General features: G+C 38.8%; 1 protein-coding gene across 2 annotated transcripts; it reads right to left on the minus strand.

Annotated features, from left to right (window-relative positions):
- Positions 1-517: 517 nt before the first annotated feature.
- Positions 518-8,657, minus strand: Znf770 (zinc finger protein 770). 2 transcript variants are annotated; one of them, XM_028875767.2, is made up of 3 exons: positions 8,552-8,657; positions 5,068-5,185; positions 518-4,683 (listed from the first exon to the last, which is right to left on the minus strand). In XM_028875767.2, the coding sequence occupies exon 3, from the start codon at positions 4,640-4,642 to the stop codon at positions 2,522-2,524; it is 2,121 nt and encodes a 706-aa protein (XP_028731600.1). In that variant the 5' UTR covers positions 4,643-4,683; positions 5,068-5,185; positions 8,552-8,657; the 3' UTR covers positions 518-2,521. The 2 variants fall into 2 exon arrangements, with proteins under 2 accessions (XP_028731600.1, XP_028731599.1); XM_028875766.2 differs by lacking the exon at positions 5,068-5,185.
- Between the last annotated feature and the right edge of the window lie 6,610 nt (positions 8,658-15,267).

Genomic DNA, 15,267 nt, shown 5'->3' on the forward strand with positions numbered 1-15,267 from the left:
GACCATATACTGCTTTTGTAGAGGACCCAAGTTCAGTTCACTGCACCCACACAGAGCAGCTCACAAACACCTGGAAATCCAGTTCCAAGGGATTTGATGCCCTCGTCTGGCCTCCATCTTTACAAGTACTCACAGGCATGTAACTACATACAAATGTACACGATTAAAAGAAATCTTTTTTTCAGGAAATGAAGTACATGATCAGACAAGCATGTAAGCTCATTGTAGGAAGTGGCACTGGTAGCTTGTTCCAATATTATGTGACTTTTTTTTCCTTTTAAAAAAGTGCAAACTGTGTAACTTGAAACTTTATTTTTAAATTATTCTGAAATTTGAGTTTTTCAAGATCATTAACCATTATCTACTTCCCATCAACATATAACATATATTAATAAAATCACAGACACTGTTGCAGTATGAAACATGAAGCAGTAATTGCTCTAGCTCAGCTAATTAAACTCCTTTAGTAAATAATCATGCTAAAACCTCCAACCACCCAAACAAAAAATTCTAGTTCTCTTAAAAGATATTTATAAAGTTTTATTTTTTCCAGAAAACCAAAATAATTGACTCAACAATAAGTACAGCTCTTGCATGCAGCAAACCATCATTTAACATGTTTATCTTAACATGAATTCGTACTTTATTTTCACTTCTACAGTTCCCATAAGAAGCTTGCAATGATAATAAGGTAAATATTTTGTTACAGGTACTTCAAATAGCACTACAGTACATCTTTTGACAAAATTTTTACAGTATTCCAACTTTCAATATGAAACAGCTTTAAAAGGCATGAGCCAAAAAAAAAAAAAACCCACCCAAAAACAAACCAAAACAAACAAAGCATCTTATTATTACTCAGGCAAAGATTCATAGTTATATAAGCACAACATTCAACTCTCCCTATTTAGGTGGGAAAGAAATATGTCAGGCATTTCCCTTCAAATAAAATTATATAAATAATTTGGGAAATGCTCAAATCCATAATTTTACACATTAAATAATTCTTGAACTTTTACTCTTGGAAAACATGAACTATTTATGCGTTGCTTTTATGCAACAATGTCCTGCAAGAGTTCTGTGCAAAGACAATTCTGTAAACCATATCTTGCTTGTGCTGGAAAAACACACCTCAAATCTCAAAGAAACAGAAGAGAAGTTATTCCTTCAAGCATGTGGCTCTCCTCTTTAGATGAACATCTCTACTTAAAAATAGGCACATCTGTATATCATTCAGCTATTTTACTCATGCCATCACATTTTATCTCTGTAAATTAAACCCAAGTTCATAAGATTCATGTGGGTTGAAAGTTTTTCCTTTTTCCTCCCCTCACAAAGTACAGCTCTTACACCATGATCAATGTTTACACTTACTTAACTGCCCACACTTCCAGCAGCAGGCTTTTCACTATATTTAAGTGTGCTAAATACCCACCCATTTCTTTTCACCTCAGAACAGTTACTCTTTTTACTGCTAGAAGATGTTAGTCAATGATTTTACAAACTGCCACAAATGTGAAGGACAATCTGTGACTGAGATACTTCTCTCAAAGATTAAGAGTAAATGAAATGTTTTGTCAAATCATGACAATACTGTTTAGAAAAAAAATGATGCCCTGAACTCTAGCAGCTCTTATTCCTATACAGGGACAATATCCTTACTAACTGAAGTAACAACAAAGATTAAAACAATACTATAGCATTAGTGTCTTTCACAGAGGTGCGAAAACCGAAACTACATAGCTATCACCATTTGATCAAATTTGGCAGAATAGACTTAGTTAAGAGCCGTTAAAGCAAAGCTTTGTTCCTGGATACTGCTCCCAACCACTAATGAGCAAACAGGTGCACTGCATTTAAGTGTCTAAAAAGATACAACTGCAGACATATCAGAAAAGCTCATGGCACTTGGGAAATACCCGTGTAAATGTAAACAGTATTGGATGGTAAATATTCACGGGTGTAACCTACCTTCTTCCTATGTTTCAATTCCTTAGGGAAAAATAACAGCAGCCTAGATGGGGAGGGGACACTTCTAAGAAGGTAAAATTGCCAGTCTCAAAAAAATCACTATGAAAAAGCTGTGATTCCCCCTACCTGTTGTCCTTTTATCTTTTAACTTATAAGAAAAATGTTTTGCAATAGAACTCAAGGAAGTGTCCATGTAAAATAAACTATGGCAGGGTGATTTACTATAGCTGAATGGCAATTCTGGCCTCATTTGGGAAAATATATAAAGACACAATGTCTTAAGGAGTAATTCAACAAATCAGGCCAAATTGATGATGGATTCATACCTTTTAATACAACTAAAGTTATACACTGACGTTAGATACCTAGTTATGGCATATGCCTTCTCAAGTCATTCGGCTGTTTTTAAAACACTAATTTTATTTAACTTACTCCTTATTATGCAAGACAAGCAATTGCCTATGAAGCCATTCTCTAATGTAGGCCTTCAGCAAAATGTCTCAGAGGATATTATCTCACCAGAGACCACAGATGCATCAGTTGTTTTGTGTTACATAACTGAAGCTAGAACACCCACTTCCTCCTGTGGACGTTCTTTAAAGTGAGTGAGCTGATGTCTCTTCCAGTGAGGTGCTTGTCTGAATGTTTTGCCACAGACTGAGCACTCGAATGGTTTCTGCCCTGCATGGATTAAATAGTGTCTTTCTAGTTTGGATGGAGACCGGAAATTTTTACAGCACACACTGCACTGGTAAAGGAGCCCATCACTTCTTTCAGGACGGTCTAAATAACTGTAACAGTGATGGCTCTGCTCTGACTCCAAAAGTGTGTTAGTGAGGTAAGACTGCCTGTTCCTACAGTGGGGACCGAGAATGAAATCCTCTGATTCCGCCTTGACTTCAGTCCCCGAGACCTGATTGGACTCTGAGCCCTCATACTTGTGAAAACTAAGCCCCTCACACTGTTGGGAGGCATTATAGCTAACATCATCACTTGGATGAACAAAAAGTTTGTTCACATTTCCAAAGTCCACTTGCCAAAAGGAACTATAGGGAATCTTTTCAATATGAGTTAGTTTATGTCTTTTTAAGTGAGCCGACTGTCTGAAAGATTTCCCACAAACATTACAGCCAAAAGGCCTCTGTCCAGTATGAATTAAATAGTGTCTTTGTAGTTTAGAGATAGAAGGAAACACTTTCTCACATTTATCACAGGGACACATTTTATGTCCAGTATGTATATTTTCACTTGAATCTGAAAACCCACACTGAAGCATGTCACAGTTATTAAAGTATTCCTCACCTGATGAACCATAGATTGACAAGTCTTTATTATTCACAGAACCATCCATAGTTAATAGGCTTCCTGTTGTAAAGATACCTTGCAAACTTTTACCCATATTTTGGCTCTGAAATTGCTTTTGCCAAGAAAATGGCAAAGTTAGTGCTTTCTTCTTCTTTTTGCTAACTGCCTTACATGATCCATGTCTGCCAAGGGAACCCACAAAAGTTCTCTGAGTTTGTTCCACGTTCTGCTCACCAGGAGTACGTTCGCAATTTTTCAAGCAGTTGCTTTTAAATGTTCTTTTCTCTGATTGAAGGTTATCTGATTTTTTACCCCCAGCACGTTTAAGTTTAGCCAAGAGCTTTTTAACAATGGTCTTATAGTTACAGCTTCTTTTGAGCCTGCTTGGAATTCTGCCACCTCTGGCAGGAAGACACTTGTGTCCTTTGAGAATCTGCTCTGACTCAAAGCATTCTTCACACTCTGAACACTGAAAAGGGACGATATAAATAGAGTGGACATCAAGAGGATTATTCTCCTCAGATTCACCCATATCACCATTTTCAAAAGCATCCTGCTTTGCATTTAATTTATTAGGTAGGGGACATGATTCGGGACTCTTTACTTTTAAAGAAAGATTCTGAAAAGTCTTATTCCTAGTGTGGATTTGTTTATGCTTCAGAAGTTTGCTTTGAATCTTAAATCCTTTTTGACAAAAACAACATTGAAAAGGTCTTTCTTCTGAATGTGTGAGTTGGTGGATTTTTAAGTGAGTTGACTGTCGGAAAGATTTACTGCACAGGACACATTTAAAAGGCCTCTGCCCAGTATGAATAAGTGCATGCCTATCAAGTTTTGATTGTGATGGAAACATTTTGCCACAGATTGTACATGCATGAATATGCTTTCTTCTCTTTGTAGTGCTGTACGTGGGATCAGACTTAGAGCATGGGTGTAGTGCCCGTCTTTCCTCTGCAGTGAAAGTATTATATACTCCATACACAGGCTTCTCTTGCTTGGTCTCAAGCAATCTTCTGACTTTAACATCATTGTGATAGGATTCATTGTGAAGCTGCTGGTGCTTCACAAATGTCTTCAGATTTTTAAAGTGGCGTTGGCAAATATTACAACTAAAAGGCAAATTGTGAGTTAACTGGTGCCTCTCCAGATGAACTAATTGTCTAAAGTTTTTATGACATATGTCACATTCAAATGGCTTTTGACCGGTATGAATGAGATAATGCCTAGCTAATTTTGATGGTGTTTCAAAGTGCTTGAAGCAAATGTTACAAATGTATGGTCTGTTCCTAGGTAGTTTGTTGGCTACACGTTGCTGAATCTTCAGCATTTTTAAGTTGTTTTCAGCCATCATATTCTTCAGTGTCATACTTTGACGAGCTCCATGGTGTTCTTAAGCTCCACAGACATCTACGAATTAAAAGAAAAAAACAAAGCATTAATTTTAAGATTTGTATAAAGGCAAATAATTTAGTTGTCCATAGGCAGAAGATTAAAAGGAAGGGAGAAATTAGACTTTCTTGTGTTTCCAAGTAACTTAACAACCATCTTAGATGAATTCTTTAGAATCACAGGACTAATTTTAAACAGATATAATTCTCGAGTTTATCTAAAGTTCTACTTTTCTACTTGATAAGCTATATTTTAAAAGGACCAGACTTGATTTTTAAGATTAAATAGCCCTTTTAGTTCCAACTTTCTTCCTTCATTATTAGATGTGTCAATGAGTTGGTTTTTCATAAAAAAGAAGACGAAAAGGAGGAGGAGGAGGAGGAGCATCAGTAGTAGTAGTACCTGGTATTGTGGTACATTTCTGTAAGGCCAGCAATCCCAAGTTAGACACAGGAAGGATCATGAGTTTGAGGCCAATACCCAGCAATTTCAGGCAAGCCTCAGCTAGTGAGGCCCTGTCCTAATAATAAATAAATATTTTTAAATTAATTAAAAGGTAGATTTAAAATATTAAAAATAAGACATATTGGCATTGTAGTATAACACATACTGTAGCCATATTCTGAGCATAGAACGTTTCATTTATTTATATTTAGATGGTTGAACCACAATGTTAAAACTGTCTCTTCTCAATGGGCTTGACGGCACATACCTTTAATCCCAGCACTGTAAGTTAAAGCTACCCCGATTTACATAGTGAATTCCAGGATAATTAAGGCCACTCTGATTTCTATAATGAGTTCTAGGATAGCTGGCACTATAAAATGAGACCCTGTCTCAGAAGAAAATAAATCAAAAATAAATAAATATTTACTCTCAATTATTTCTCAGGATCAAAAAGATTAATATTCACAGAAGACTTGAATTTTAATCCTAAATTTGTTACTATATAAGTTGTGTGTCAGGAAAAAGGGAATTCGAGATTCTTTAAACTGGGAGCAATGTCTTCTGCCATACCAAGTTGCTGTACAAGAACGGCAATAATGTATGTGCATGTGTCAGAAAACTGTGATGCAACATAGAAATATGAGCTATTACTGAGCTCAAGATTAACCAGATTCTATGTTGTGACTCTTATCTCCTTACTACTGTCGGTTTCTAAGATAAACATACTAAATTTAGTTCTCTTCTCCCTTCTCCTTTATTGAAGGCTTCCTAACAAAAACAAGTACAAAAGATGAAGTTGACAAATTGCATATTTACATGTGTATTTATGAATAAAGAACAGAATGTTAAATATCGTTCTTTCATCAGACAATTTTCAAAATAGGTCATTCTGGTCGAAGATGTACTCTTTACAGATGTCTTAGAGACATTCTAAAACTTAACAAACATTTCACAATTCTCACATATCACTGTCCAGAAAAGACAAATTTCCTCTCCTTTTATTACTATTCCATTAGCCGTAATTAAGCCAGCAATTAAGACAAAAACTAAACAAAACAAAATCCATCAGTTCTTTCATTCGAATACATAAGAATTTACAACTCAACAAGAATCGCAGAATTCTTTCGGCTGCTGACTTGGCAAACAGTCAACCTATATGTTGCTCATCATCTCAGAAGACAACTTAAATACAAAATCAAACACACTCACTGTACAATCTGAATAAGAAACACAAGCTGAGAGACTATTTTGTACTAGTTGTTTACCATAGTGCTTTTCAAACTACAGGTCCATACTCATCATTGGACTGAAGTCAACTCGGTGGATGATGATCAGTTCAATTTGTTTAATAGAGCATAAAGTCCCATAGCATATACTGTGTAGCAAGTATAAAAATTGTTCTCTGAAACTTCAGCTGGAAGAAGTTAAAAAGTATGTGAAAGCTGTTCCTTACACACCTATTCACACAATACCAGACAGGGGAACCTGCAATCCATCAATCACTATGTTCAATGAGAGGTAATCTATTAGGGTGACAAAGATCAGGGGCCACAGGCAGGAGTCCTAAAGAAACAACAGAGTCCTGTTTTCTTCCCACGGGCCGTATTATTTTAAAATATGCATGCAAAATTATTATATTAGTGGTCAAGTGGAAAATGTCATTTAAATAAGAAAGTCAAACAATTGGACCATAAGCCACTCTACTAATTTATAAAATACATCATATAACCTAGCAACAGACAGCTGTTGGGGTTATGGATGTTTTTACTTCACTCAGCTAAAAAAGGAAAAAAATAAAGCTAAGAGTAAACAACTTGAAAAAAAATTCCTAAACATGTTAACAAAAAGTTAACAGCTATGAGAACTAAAACTGCCATAAACCCAGCAAACCACAAAGAACTCAGCTATTTATTTAATTCCTGACAGGCAATTAATTTAATTCCTGTTGAGCAATCAATGTCAAGATGGTCAATCAGGACAATGAGCCAAGCTTAAATCATTAAACCTTTATTCACTTGCTACAGCAGGGTAAGTGGGACAAAAGGAGTCAGTCCCCCAGTGGACTCTTAACAGAAAGACAGCAAGTGAGTGTTCAATGGACACAGTGCACAAGAGGAAAGCTTCTAACTAAGGGCTCCTGACGCCCACGGGCTGATGTGCCAGGGGGAGGGCTGGTGAATGGCTGGGAAAGAAATGAACTGTACTGTATGTACTAAGTGCTAAGTCTGGTATGGGAAGACAGCTTCTCTCCATGAAGCAGGTAGGCAAAACCTCATTAATTGCCACAGTCAAGCTACAGGGTTTGGGCCTGGAGTAGGGACTTCTCCATTCTTTTTATATACTTCTCCTTCCACTGGGTGACTGTTTCTGTACGATACCACCCCTCTCAAAACAAAAAGTCCCACACTGAAACTACACCAGGCAACGATCTGATTATAAAGAACAGGAACTGGCCACCTATAGCTCCTGTGCCCCAAAAGGGTTTGTGGCTGAGCAGCCATCACTAGTATTAAGACTGGATACTCCTGTCACTTGCTTTGGGAAAGCACTTCATGAGAACTCTACCTTGTCAGAATCATTTGTGGCAAGTGGTGATCTCACTTCCTATTTATAAGTAAAAGGTCAGGGATTTCCACACTCCAAGCACAATCCCCCTGTGCACTTAGAGGTTTAGTCCCATTTCAACTGATTTTTCTTTTCTCTCCACTGAATTTGTCATGATTAAAAAAAATACACAAAGGCTATTTTTTATGTTACAAACTAATGGATGTGCTCAATGACTCGATCCAGATATCAAGACAGGAGCTCAAACAACATTAAGCCAGGTAACTATAAAAACGGACGTCAATAAAATCCAATGTTGTCTCAGGGTTGAAAGCACCATGGTCTTAGCAAAAACCACTTAAAAGACATCTCCAATGTATCACAAAAGTAAATGAGTAAGAAACAAAACACCTGAGAAAAATGCAACTTCCAGCTCGAGAATTCTTTGACATTTACAACAAGCTTAGCCTCCTTCTACCTTGTTCTGCTCATGGCCCACTCCCTTGGCCTGGGACCATCACCTTTCCCTAAACTTGAACTGTTTTCAGCCTAATCTCCCGCAAGCAAAGAGCATTTGGGAGGTCCAACTGAGTTCAGGGGCTGTAAATATCCCACATCTGGCATGGGCAAGGGTGAAAGCTCCACTGACTGAAGCCAGAAGATGGGGAGCTGGGGAAGAGCAGAGTGAAAGATGGGAAATAAGTGATTCGACCCCAGGAGGATGGGCACAGGGCTCACTCTTTTGAGTTTACCGCTCCCACGAAGCACAAGCAAGGAGCTGAGGTCGTGGCACCCTGATCGGTTCCCCGGGAACCTCGGCGGGGTTGAGCAGGCCTGACCCTCCCCGGGGTTCATTCCACCTGGCACGCAGGCTCCCGAGGTCCTCCACACGCACCTGGAGCAGGTAAGGGCCCGGCAGCGGCGCATCTCTAAGCCAGAGGTTCCGAAGACGAAGCCGAGCGCGCACGTCCGCGGGGTCGGCGCGGCGGCTGGCTGAGTGCGCAGGCGCGGCGCTCCGGAGTGCTCCGAAAGCGGTCCTGCCGGAAACAGTCTCTCGCGATGTCTGGGCCGGCGCTAGCTTCTTAGAGGAGCGCGGGTCCTAGCGCGTTGTCCAGCCAGTCTTGCTATTGCCTATAAGAGAAAACAAGACGCACAAAGGCTGCAGTTCCCATCGTACTGTTATCAACCCTTCGTTATGGGAAATCCCAGACAGGACTGACTGCAAGGCTCGGCTCTTACTGGAATCGAGGGTCAGAGTTCAAAGCCCACTAATGTTTAAGGTCGAGGCTGTGGATAAAATTTCCTGTATTAGGTACATACTGGGTTAGGACTGTTTTCAGAAATTCGTATTTATGTCAATACAACGATGAGGTGAAAGGTCCTGGCCACAGTGTCACACAGAACCAGATTCTTTGTGGAAGGGGTGGAGGTTGGGGCGGGGGGCGATCCCCATTGGTCAGCCATTGGCTAGTTTTACAGATCTCACTGGTTTTATGTATTTTGGACGTTTACAGTGTACAAAACTCTTTGCCCAGCATTTTGACTCTTATTTGACAATTTAGATAAGATGCACTTCTACAAAATGCATGCAAGGTACTCAACATCCATTATTATTTTTATACTAAATACAAAAGCTTTATGAAATGATAGGATCTTGTTTTAAGATGAGGAAAGAGGGACTTGGAGACGTTAGGAGCTTAGTGGCAGATAACTAATAAATGACAGAGGTGGGATTTGAATTCAAGTAGCCTAATACCAGACCTGCACTTTCAGTTCACTGTTTTGTCCCAAATCATAGATATTTCAGCATATTTTGTGTACACAAATAAGGGCCAACTGTTAGGGTACAATTACACACTGCAGTGGCATATTGTCACTGAATAAGATGATAAAGTGTCAAAGACTTCAAGAACAAAGACATTAAAGAAGGATTATTGCAGTTTTTGCAGGTTTGAATTATAATTGTCTCACCTTAAGAGAGGAGAAAATGAAAAATTACAAACTTTTCTGACCATAAAGAACTTTTGGGTTACTTCCCAAGGACGTGTGTGTGTGTGTGTGTGTGTGTGTGTGTGTGTGTGTGTGTGTGTGTGTGTTGGGGAGGTGGAGGTGGGGGGTGTCAGTTTCTAATATGAATAAATTTTCCAGAGAGAGAGGGGGGAAAAAGCAGTTGGACTGATTTTTGAAAAATCAAGGCTGCTCTGGATGTGGAATTATGGGAAAATGTCTACAGGAAATAAGCTGTTGCTTCTTATCTGGGAACCTTAAAGGGTCACAGCTGCCCCTTTCAACAGAAGGATACATGGAGAAGGAAAGGGAAAAGCTTTAGATGTCTTGAATGCTAATCCAAAGGTGGGGATGCTGTGAGTTCAGACAATTCTTGGAGATTTGCTTCATTTTTCAGGTTCTCAGAAAGTGTAGCCCATTCAAATCATGCAAACTAGTGTATCCATCACTAATCACACAAATCTTTAGAAGAAATAGCAAAGTCCTGAGAGAATGTTACCTGAAATTGTAGGTTAATGGACGGAAGGATCTGCTCCTTATTTGTTAACTGAAAGCCTGACTATATGGTATGAAGGGCGGTTAGGAACTAGATAAACCATTCTCCAAGGCCATATACCCTTTGTGATGCCTTCTCTATTTACTCTGAGAACTATCTTGGGAAATTTATGTAGAATGGGAGGAAATTAATATAAATAATAGCCACCAAGGAAAAGTTCATGGAATAAGATTCAATTTGCATTTAGTATTGAGTAGAAGATGGGTAAATAGAAACTGGGACAGGAATGAACACGGAAGGTAAGTAAGGATGAATACAGGTCATGAGATAAAAATGGGAATGCACCTTGTTTTAGTTTTAGTAACTTTTCTCTGCAGCTTCCTAGTGTTATTAGAAGTTATTTAATCTTCCTTATCTTCAGCTTCCTGGAGCTGGAGGGATGACTTAGTCTGTAGAGTGTGTATATGAGAATCCAAATTTGAATCTCCAGGACCCTAATAAAAAGCCAAGCACAGCAATGCATACCTGTAATCCCAGCATTAGGGAGGCAGAGACGGGAGTATCCCTGGGGGTTTGCTAAATAGCGACTCTTATCAAATTGGTAAGCTTCAGGTTCAGAGAGACACCCTGTCTCAAGAAAAAAAAAATAGTAAGCTGGATGCAATTGAAGAAAACTATTTTTGAAGCTAACCCCCACATATGTGTGCACACAGAAACTAGCATGTACATACACACAAAACCCAACATTATTCTTCATTTATAAAATTAGGCCATAATCTTTTATCCAATGACATATCACATGAAAACCATCAAGGATTCACTTTTGAATATATACATATCAATCAGGCCTTCAACAGTAGACAGGCAGGTATCATGTGATAATAGATCATATGTGGAGTGTATTTGGAAGATACAACATCTCAAGGCTTCAGGTGGAGATGGATTCTGAGCTGAGACTCCAGTCAGCCATTCATTCATGTAATGTATATTTTATCAAGTTTTTCCTGCATACCAAGCCTATTTCAGGAATTGGGGGAAATATGCAGATAAGTAAAAATGAAATCTGTCAGAGTTAATTTTATGTACTACTAGTGGAGGTAGAAAGTAAAGAGTAAAATACACAGTAACTATAATGTTGAACATTGATAAGAGTAGAGCAGAAGTCAAGCACAGAAGTAAGCTATGAAGTTTTGTGGGCAATGCACTGATGGGTTTCAACTGTCAAATGATACAGCTAATAATCCCACTGGAGTCTTAATGAATTATCTGGATCAGGTCGCCTTGCAGACATGTCTTTGGGGAGGGAGTTGATGTAAGAAGACCCAGCCCATTGTGGGTGGGACCATTCCCTGAGCAGTATAAGAGAGAACACTAGCTTAAAATAAACAAGATTGCATTTATTCTCTCTGTGCTTTTGACTGTGGATGGGTGTCACTAGCTGCTTGAGTTCTGGCCTTGACTTCCTGGAAATGATGGACTGGAAATTAAAATTGTAATTCAAATAATCCCTCCCCCCTTATGTTGCTTTTTGTCAGAGTGTTTGTATTAACAATACAAATAAAACTAGAACAGGAAGGACTTGACAACGTCTGAATGGGTTCTCAAAGATGACATTACTAAGAAGTTTCTTGACTTTTTTTTTTTTTTTTTTTTTTTTTTTTTTTTTTTAGTAAAACTCAATAGAAATGAGAGGTATACATGGAGGTAGTACTATAATATAACAGACTAAGAACTTCCTCCACAGGCAGTTAGGTAGAGAATATGCCAAGCATAGACATCAGTGCAACAAAGAGTGACAAATGGGAAACTGAGCAGATCAGAACTGATTGAGTATCAAGTCCAGGAAGGACAGGGGAATAGCAGCAGTATGGCTGATTCAGCTAATCATTTAGAACAAGTATTGCTCCTCAGGTTGTTTGTAAAAAGCTCAAAAAGATCTTAAATACTAACACTTTCTTGTTTGTCATTATTTACATATGGTTTGAAGATTTCCAGAGGCACAATTGGAAACTTGAGTGTCAATGCTGCTAAAGTGACAGGCCGCCAGGAAGTCACTTCTCTTTTCCTCATTTTGCTTCTTTCATTTTTTTTCCTGTTCCCTCTGGAGCAACCAACAAAACCATCTGCTTGCCTCCTTCATGGACAAGCCAGATAAAACCTGGATTCCTCAAATAGAAGCTTCTATCCTTAAACAATTATCAAAGAAAATTTCCAACAAACGCAGCTCCCTTTATTTTCTTTCTTTCTTTCTTTCTTTCTTTCTTTCTTTCTTTCTTTCTTTCTTTCTTTCTTTCTTTCTTTCTTTCCTTCCTTCCTTCCTTCCTTCCTTCCTTCCTTCCTTCCTTCCTTCCTTCCTTCCTTCCTTCCTTCTTCTTTCTTTCTTTCTTTCTTTCTTTCTTTCTTTCTTTCTTCTTTTTCAGTTTTTGAGACAGGGTTTCTCTGTGTAGCTTTGGAGCCTGTCCTAGAACTTCCTCTGTAGACCAGGCTGGCCTCACACTCACAGACACCCATCTGCCTCTGCCTCCTGAGTGCTGGAATTAAAGACAAGAGCCACCACTGCCCAGCCCAGCTCCCTTTCTAAGAGGGGTTTTGTGAGTAAAATCTCTCCATCATACAAGTCCTTGGAAAAATTTTGCAAACTCTTGTATGTTTTGTCATAAATTTTTTGAGGCCCTTTGGGCTTGGGGGATGAGATGAAGAATAAGGGAGGAGAGAAGAGAAATAATTGAAATCAGAAAATACAGAATATTATAGTTGTGATTTACTGAGGGCCATTGGACCACTTGTAACTCACATCTAGCCCCGATCTCCTAATAGGTTACAAGATATCTCTAAAGCTCCATTGTGGATTTCTGAATCTAGTTAATCAGTTGCATCATTCCATCCACACTGTTCAGTCTTCCATATGTTGATTCACATCTAGGAGTGCTGAGGATCCAGAGTTATATAGAAATAAGGTAGGCTCATTAATTTGAGCTTTCTTTTGTGAATGTGCATGTGTGTGTGCACGTTTATTTGTATGTGGATGCATGCATGTGCAGTGAGTGGTGCATGTGGAGGTCTGAAGTTGCATTTCTCTACACCTTATATATTGAGGTTGGGTCTCTTGCTGAAGCTAGAACTCTCTGTTTCAGCTGGGCCAGTTAGACATCTTGTTCCTGGGATCCCCTGTGTCTGTCCCTGCTCCAGGGATTCCTGTTTCAGCCTCCATGTGCTGAGATTACTACACCCACTGATCTTATGTGTGGGTCCTGGGCATCTGAACTCCAATCAGTCCCCACACTGGTATAGCAAGTTCTTTGCCTGTAGCTCCATCCCTCTAGCCCCAAACTGTAGGTGTTAGCCATACTTGTTAATATTTATGATCAAGGCTAATATTTTAACCCTCATTGGATGGCTCTCTAACTAACAATTACAAGTTCAAGGTATAGGGCCACCAAAGAGGGAAGGAAGAACTGTGGTGTTTGCTGAGCTTTTTTCTCATGGGACCAGGAGAGATTAGTGTGGGAGCCCACAGAGGTTTCCTAGTGAGATCTGAGCTTGCTTTACCCAGCAGGGCTACCTAAAGGGAGGGCTTGACCATGGGTGTGGTTATCAGGTGTTTGGAAGGGTCTGCATTTGACTTGCTTTGATCTAGCAAGAGGGAGGTCTTTTACCGAACCCCTTGGCATTGTTATAAAAAGCCTTTTTGAAGAAACAGAAGGGGCCAAAGGATTTTGATCCAGGCTCTCCTGATGCTATCCTGTGTTTCTGTCTGTCTCATCTCCACTATCTTTCTATCTAAAAATTACTTATTCTTCTCTCCTCCTCATAGAAACCCTGTAAAAGGTGGGAGCTGGCCTGTTTCTGGATCCTAATTTCTGAATTATGGTGACAGAATTCTTCTAACCATTATATTATACAAAAAAAAAAACTGTCTCTGTAAGATTCAGAAAAAATGTAGACATTTTCCCTCAGTCCCTGGCAATTAGTATTTTGGATTTGGTATTTATTAATTTGCTATTTTTACTTGTACGTATTTATGAGGTACCCTATGGTGTTCCATCTTATAATGTCCAAATCAAGGTTAGCATGCTAATTGCTTCAAACAGTTATCATTTCTTTGTGAAGAAAGCATTCAAAGTTCTTCCAGTTGTTTTGAATTATACAGTACATTATCTAAAGTCACCCTACTGTGACCTTATTTCTCCTATCTAGCTGTGAGTTAGTACTCGTTGATCAACAGTCCTTATCCCTCCCTACCTCCGACATTTCTCAGCATCTGATAGCCAGCATTTAATACTCAATTTCTATGAGATCAGCTTTAAAAATTCCCACTTATGAGTAAGATCATGCAGTACTATTCGTTCTGGCTTATTTCATTAAATATAATGGCTCTTAAATCCCACTATGCTAGTCCAAAATTTTAATGGCTGAATAATATGTCTTTGTGTACATACATCACATAAATTCATCAGATGATGAATACTAATGGTTAAATTTAGTTCTGAGTATTTTTTAAGCTATTGCAAATACTGATTTCTTTTTTCAGATATTTGTATTGGCATGTAAAACCATTACTGATGTCTGTATGTTGAAACTTTCCCAGATATACTTGTTCAAACTGGTTTTTTGGTGGAGTCCTTATAGTTTGTTGTATGTAAAGTCCATGTCATTTTCAAGCAGTGACAATTTGGTGGATTCCATCACCACCGAGATGTTCTTTGCTTATTTCTATTGCCTTACTCTGCTGGTTAAGGACTTTCAATACTAGGTTGGATAAATGGTGAGGGTGGTTTGTTTTATCTTGTTTCTGAGCTTAGAGACAAAGAATCTAGCTTTTCTTCATTTGGCATGATGTTAATTGTGGTGTTTATTATGTGGAAATATTTTTCTTCAATACCTAACTTGTTCAGGATTTTTATTGTGAAGTAGTGAATTCTTAAGAAATTTTTTTATTCATTTTACATACCAACCACAGATGCCCCTCTCTTCTCTCCTCCCACCCCCAGCCTTTCCCCCCAATCCACCCCATTCCCTCCTCAGAAGAGGTAAGGCCTCCCACGGGGAGTCAGCAGAGCCTGGTACATTCAGCTGAGGCAGGTCCAAGCCCCTCTCCCTGCATCAAA

Source organism: Peromyscus leucopus, chromosome 4 (genome assembly GCF_004664715.2).
Source record: "Peromyscus leucopus breed LL Stock chromosome 4, UCI_PerLeu_2.1, whole genome shotgun sequence".
Taxonomy (NCBI): domain Eukaryota; kingdom Metazoa; phylum Chordata; class Mammalia; order Rodentia; family Cricetidae; genus Peromyscus; species Peromyscus leucopus.

Excerpts from the sequence above, each read along its gene's own strand:
- Znf770 (XM_028875766.2), bottom strand. The coding sequence starts at position 4,642 with ATGACACTGAAGAATATGATGGCTGAAAACAACTTAAAAATGCTGAAG.